Below are 6,950 nucleotides of genomic sequence, written 5' to 3'. Positions count from 1 at the left end.
GGGGGGGGGGGTTTCTTCTCCTCCCCCTCTATCCCTAATTTATAGTAGAAATAGATTGTGAACTTACTTACTGATCCACACTCCAGAACAGAAGGGGTCAGTAATATACCAATAAGATGGATGCCAAACGCTGTTAAAAAAAGAAGAAGAAGACGACTTTTTCTGATGTAAAAAAAGGTTTTTCTGAAAACACTAATACAACAACTAGCTACGACAGCCAAAAAATAAAAAATAAATAAATAACAAATAACAAAGCACTCAAGGGTCTAGTGCTCAAATGCAGCAACCACTGCCTTTCACTAATGCTCAGTCATTCCTTTATAATCTCATTAAATCTATTACTGCTTCAGTGTTATTTTAAAGGGGTGGTCGACCGGCTATTTTCGAAGGCTTGATTGTGTTTATGGGGTGCACTGTAACATGTTCATTCTTTGTTTTTGTTTTTTTAAATCTCATAATTTTTTCACATATTTTACTTTTATTATACACCGCTTTTTCCGGTCTCCTGAAACGGTCTTTTGAGTTCCTGGTTCTATGAAGCCCCTCCCTCAGAAATTTGCAAAGATTGGTTAGCTGGCCCAGTGTGTTGTGATTCACTATCCGCCTAGTGCACGTTGTTCGGAAACATCACGCCAGCCAAATGAAATGCTTTTTGTTGCTTGTCTGAACAAATCCTTACATATCTCTAAAACATTTTAGCTCTAGTTTTCACATAAATGATTTTCAGTAGTCTGTACAAATTACATTAAATGTGTATAGCCCTCTAATTATGCTTTGTCTTTTTAATTATGTCAGTAACGATCAGTATTACAGTTTGTTGTTGTTGTTTGTTTAGCATCAAAACAGAGTTTGGAACAAAGGAGTCTCCATATTTGCAGTTGCTCTGGTGGGACCTGTCAGTCTCAGTTGATATTTTAGCTCTGACCACTGCTTGTAAGATGGACCTCTACAGATTTCCCTTCGACACCCAAATCTGCAATATAACACTTCACTCTGCAGTGCATTCAAGTACATCTAAAATCCAAGACAAAACATAATATTTTTATATAAATTAATTGTAAAAAAATTAATTAAGAAAATTGTTTATTGTCTGTTTTCTCACAGTTGATGAGCTTACCATCGATCCATTTTCTGATAATAAAAACATTACGCATGAATCCAAGGAGTTCTTTCAAGCTCAGGGAGAGTGGGAACTCCTCAGTATAGATGCTTCTAAATCTAATGCCACTCTTCTAGATTATTTACAGGATCTGCTGATATACAAGGTACAGAACACAGAGTATACAATGCATGCAAGATTAATTATTAAAATTAAATGTATAACTAGAATGCTAAAAAAGCCGGGCCATCTGGCCATTCGTTACCACCGAGAGTGTGCAAAACATGTGCCAGAACTAAATAATTTGATTTTCATTTTAACCTTTAAAAGGGTGGGGTATACAAAATTCCCGCACATCCTGCACAAACATGTTTTTCTTTAAAAAAAATTGCTTTTATTTTAAATTTTACAATTTATATCAGAAAAATAACATGTAAAGATTAAATGCCAAAGTTTGATTAAAAATAAAAATAATAACATTTTTTGATGGATTTTTTTTTTATTTATTTTAATGATGGCTTTTATTTAGTTATTTTTTTCATTTTTACAGTCAACATGCAAATTTTGTGTTTATCAGTGGTTGGGACTCAGTGGTGTAACTACAGACCCGTGGGGCCCGTGCGGCAGGGTGGCCCGCTACGCACGCAGGCACTGCCCACATCGCAATCGGGCCCCTGGCGACGAAGTGACTATATCAATATAAATATAAATATTAATAATACAATATAATTACTGCCGAGATTCTTAACAGTAGTGAATTAATATATAAATTTGCACATATTATTTGTGTGCTTTAATGGTCTAGTGGCAGAATTTTTGTCACGCATTTCTGAGGTTCTGGGTTCTAATTCACCCTCATATAGTTTTTTTTCCTCATTAAAACCAAAAGTGTTCATTTTGTGCTTTTACCAGAACGAAGCACTCGATCGTCTGTGTGAAGACTGTGCATTGTGCACGAGTGCCAAGAGAGAACTAATAACAGCAGCAACGAGCACTCGCCATAACACATTCCAGCGATAGATTGCCTGTTATTTAACACAGACCAATTAATTTCTTATCGAATGGAGATGTTTCTGTGACCGTGCGTGCCGCGAGATGTTGCAAAAAGTGGTGAGGGTGTTGGGGACACCGGCCGCCCAATTCACCCGTAACCAAAGAAGAAACCTGAGGAGAAAAAGGCAGTCGGTTCTAGCCCCAGAGCTCGCTCCAGTGTCGGCTCCAGCCCTAGAGCTCGGTCCGGTGTCGGCCCCAGCCCCAGAGCTCGCTCCAGTATTGGCTCCAGCCCCAGAGCTCACTCCTGCGTGGGCCCCTGTTCCCAAGTATAGCCCATGGATGGCTCCAGTTCCCGATTATAGCTCACGGAGGGCTCCAGTTCCCGAGTATAGCCCACGGAGGGCTCCTGTCCCCTAGTTTAGCCCAGTGAGGGCTCCCGTCCCCAAGTTTAGCCCAGTGAGGGCTCCTGTCTCTGAGTCGAGCCCAGGGAGGGCTCCTGTCGCTCCAGTGTCGGCTCCAGCCCCGGAGCTCACTCCAATGTCCAGTAGAGATCCAGCCGTAGAGGTGGGGGCTGGGGCCGCAGCCTCGGAAGCTGCTCTGCCATGGCCCCCTGAGTTCCCTGCTCCGCCATGGCCCCCTGAATTCCCAGCTCCACCATGGCCTCCTGAGTCCCCTGATCCGTCATGGCCTCCTGAACTGCCAGATCTGCCATGGGTCCTGGAATGGGCACCACCCTGGAGGCCTTCCGTCCAGTAACCCTGTCCCTAGAGGCCTCCAGAGCGCCCACCCCCCCTCCTCATTGGATGTTATACGGTGCGGGACGTGCCTTCCGGGAGGGGGGAGTAAATGTCAGACTCTGTCCATGTCTCGTGTTGTGTTTTCCTCCCCCACGTGTTCCAGTTTTCATGATTATGCCCATTTTTGGTTTTCCTGTTCCTATTTGAGTTCCATTAGTTTCAGCTGTGTCCCATTAATTTCCGTGATTAGTCCCTTGATTAGTCCCTGCGTGTTTCCATGTACGGCGTCCGGAATTGTTCGTCAACCCCTCAGTCTACGTGTGTGATCTTGCCTATGTTCCCCGTTGTTTAAAAGAATAAAAACTGTTGATGTTTATCCCGTTGGTTTCCGCGCTCCTTCGTCTCCTCGTTTTCGCCACAGTAGGCGAGCTGTGACAGTAACACATGCTGACAACTGTGAAATCCAACACGATTAATTTGGTACTTCTAGCTGCTGCGGCCAGGCGCATACACAGCCGCATTGTGCGTGTTGGAGAGAGACGCACACAAAGAGAACGGTTCAATTTAATATAAGAAACTGATAAGGTACTGGTTTTAGTTGGTCTAAATTAAGTAGGTTAGGCAAAAATTTGTTTGTATGTGCTTCATAACCGTGCAGCCCAGGGGGGCCTGTCGTAATAGCCTGCACTGGGGCTCATCATTACTATGTTACGCCACTGGTGGGACTCAAGAGGATACTTTAATAATATGATTCTCTGTCAGGATCCTTGCATATGTGTGGGTTTTCTTTACTTTCTCATGCAGCAAGCTGCAGAGTAGGACTAGATTTCACAAAACGCCAGCTAGAAATGTTATTGTTCTAAGAATGTTCTGAGAACATTATTCTGTGTTTTGGTAATGTTTTCAGTGGCAAGTTTTATTTTTGTTCCCAGAATATTCTCCTAAAATGTAGGATAACATTCTCTAAACACATTCTAAAAATGTTTATTGATAACATTTGAACATTATCCCCTAAAATTCTTATAAAGATTTTAGCAGGAAGCTTCCCATTGGGCATTGGATATGGACTCATATGTTGCTCAGATGTCAAATTTTGGTTGAAAGTAAAAACCCAACCTTTGTTTGACGTCAAGCATAGATCACCCAAAAATGAAAATTCTGTCATTAATTACTCACCCTCATGTCATTCCAAACCTGTAAGACCTTCATTCATCTTCGGAACACAAGTTAAGATATTTTTGATGAAATCCGAGAGTTCTTTGACCCTCCATAGACAGCAACACAGCTGAAATGTTCCCAGGCCCAGAACGTAGTAAGGACATCGATAAAATAGTCCATGTGACATCAGTGGTTCAACCGTAATTTTGCGAAGCTACAAGAATACTTTTTGTGTGCAAAGAAAACAAAAAATAATGACTTTATTCATCAATTTGTCTCCTCCTCATCCCGTCTGCCATGGCGTGCCACCATTATGGAGAGTATCACCACACATGCACTTGCTCTCCTCTAAATGTAAACAACGCATGCACGTGCTGCCGCTTAAGTTGAACACGCATGTGCTGTGCCTTGTTTAAGCACCGTTTTCATTTTTGGGTGAACTATCCCTTTAATTATCTCTGGAGTATATGCACCTGAAAGTGTAACATCAGCAGTGACCAGCACATTGAGAGATTCTGTTGGTGTGTTTGACTTCATGCAGTGCTGCGCAGAATGATCAGTGTCTGACCAGTGCATGTTGGCTATGGAAAGGCATTATGGAAAGCAACATGTCTGACTTAATGTGACACTGAAGATTGGAGTAATGATGCTGAAAATTCAGCATAGCATCACAGGGGGGAAAAGCATTTTAAAATATATTCAAATAGAAAATAGTTATTTCAAATTGTAATAATCTTTCACAATATTAGCCTACTGTATTTTTAATCAAATAAATACTGCCATGGTGGTCATAAGAGACTTCATTATATCTACAGTATATCTACCGAAAACTATACACTGTGTTCCAAATTATTATGTATTATAAAGGAAATAGTTTGATGTTTTCATATTTTTTTTAGATAACTGCCATCAATCTCAGAGAGGTTTCTTAAATAGTTTGCCAGGTCTTCTTAAAGAGATTGTTCCACATTATTAAGCAAGTCACAGTTCTCATGCAATTTGTATTAAAAAGACCGGTATTTGAAGTTGCTGGTGTCTCTGGAGTCCCAACAACCTCTCCATGCAAGCTGGCACTTCTAACCAAAGCTTTTAAATTTTGGCACATACTTTTCACACATTCTGTGGCAATAAAATGGCCAATACGGCTCTGCCTTTATTATAATTAATTAATGTTGAATTAATTTCTCTCATTTTAATTTGTATTATTCCGTAAACAAAACTGTTAACACAATTGCTCTTGATTTCAATACTGATTTGGTTTCACTGCTGTATTGTTTATACATTTTCTGTTTGTCCATGGCAGATCACCATCAAGAGGAGACCTCTACTGTATGTCATAAACATTATAATACCAGTATTTTTCTTCCTTGTGCTGGATGTGATGTCGTTCTTCATTGACGCAAGTGGAGCAGACAAGCTGAGCTTTAAAGTGACTTTACTGCTGTCTATTTCTGTTTTGCTGCTGATTCTTAACGACACGCTGCCCTCTACAGCTAATGCAATCCCATTGATTGGTGAGTCTAACACTGACATGCTCATCATGTCTTAATTAGTTAAAAATGCAATCTATAAGCTGGATGGTTCGAATTAGGCATTTAACCTAGAGCACAGAGAATTTTTTTTTTCCTATGAAATAAAAAATAGGTGAGTCAGTTGCACTTACCATGAACATTTAAGGACATTCTTTAAGTAGTATTTAAAGGGGACATTGGATGAAATTTTCTTTTTTTTCTTCTTCTTTTTTTAGCTTTTCTTGCATTCAGTCAGGTTTCTGGCATGTCTGCCAGCTCAGAAAAGCTGAAAAGAAAACATGCAGCCAGTTTATTATGGGCTGTCTGAGTCTGAAACTCTGTCATCCAGCGAGCTTTTCAATTTGCAGCAGGTTTCTATGTAGCTAGCTAGCTATTTAAATAAGACCACCTCCGAGCCATATACGGACTGAACCATATTCACGTGTCTTGTGTCGACACACCCCATGTAAAGGGCCTTTCGCACCGCAGGAACCTTTTCATAGTACCACTCCATCCTCCTGTTGTTAATGTTGTTCTTCTTTGTTTCTGTTGTTGAACGCCGTGCACAAATGACCTCGCTGTCGACCGACACACTGTCGGTGCGAATGCAACCCTTTAAATGGTACTGGGAAATAGTTTGCGCAAAATCGTCCCAGTACTTTAGTACTGTACATTTAGTTCTGGAACTAAAGTGGTGCGAAAAGCCCTTAAGATATGGGTGGGGTGAGCAGTAGCTCATTATCATTTAAAGAGACATGCACTGAAACGGGTCGTTGTGAACAGAGCTGTTTTTGACAAGGTAAAAAGGGTGTTGTTTTATACTAACGTTGATGAATTTTAACCAAAGTATGTTACCGGCATTTCATACAATCAGTTAAGTTCAAATTAGTAAAGATTGTAGATCAAAGTCCCTAAAGAATCATACCAACTTGTGTAAAATGGGCATCTGATGTCCCCTTTAAGCAATTATTGGAGAGGGTCACAGAGCCAGAGTGTTTACACTTTTTAAGGATAGCAACCAACTAATGACTTACTTATAGTTGTCTCTATATTTATGGAATGAGAAAGTATTTTTTAACACGAAAAAAAAAAAAGAACTGTAGAAAAATACCACATGCCTCCACTTCCAACACATGATTTAAACAAACAAAAAATGTTATTTCAAAGGCAATTCAGCTGTTTCCATCATAGTTTGTTCTCTTCACAGGCATTTACTGCAGTGTGATTTTCAGTCTCATTGGTTTCAGCATTCTGGAGACCATCCTTGTGTCTTTCCTGATGGCTAAAGGAGCCGAGAAGAGATCAGTGGAAAACACAGCTGCTGTTAGTGGCCGAGATGGTAAGAGTCAAGACAGCATCCGATTATGTGATTTTTTTTTCTTATCTTATACTTTCAGTTCTCAAATTAAGGTTTATTAGTGGAATTAAGTTTAAGATTTGCTTGCTTTGTCA

General features: G+C 40.3%; 1 protein-coding gene across 1 annotated transcript in view; it reads left to right on the top strand.

Moving 5' to 3' along the window:
• Positions 1 to 6,950, top strand: part of LOC107675122 (5-hydroxytryptamine receptor 3A-like) — a 28,560-nt gene that overhangs the window by 21,186 nt on the left and 424 nt on the right. The window contains exons 5-8 of the mRNA XM_016469389.1: positions 836 to 1,008; positions 1,105 to 1,265; positions 5,291 to 5,501; positions 6,706 to 6,837. Coding sequence (XP_016324875.1) covers positions 836 to 1,008; positions 1,105 to 1,265; positions 5,291 to 5,501; positions 6,706 to 6,837 — 677 coding nt within the window. The remainder of the gene's footprint in view (positions 1 to 835; positions 1,009 to 1,104; positions 1,266 to 5,290; positions 5,502 to 6,705; positions 6,838 to 6,950) is intronic.

The sequence above is a fragment of the Sinocyclocheilus anshuiensis genome, unplaced genomic scaffold (assembly GCF_001515605.1).
Source record: "Sinocyclocheilus anshuiensis isolate Anshui unplaced genomic scaffold, SAMN03320099.WGS_v1.1 scaffold173, whole genome shotgun sequence".
Taxonomy (NCBI): domain Eukaryota; kingdom Metazoa; phylum Chordata; class Actinopteri; order Cypriniformes; family Cyprinidae; genus Sinocyclocheilus; species Sinocyclocheilus anshuiensis.
The sequence above is the reverse complement of the archived record's forward strand: the minus strand, read 5'-3'. Positions and strand labels throughout refer to the sequence as shown.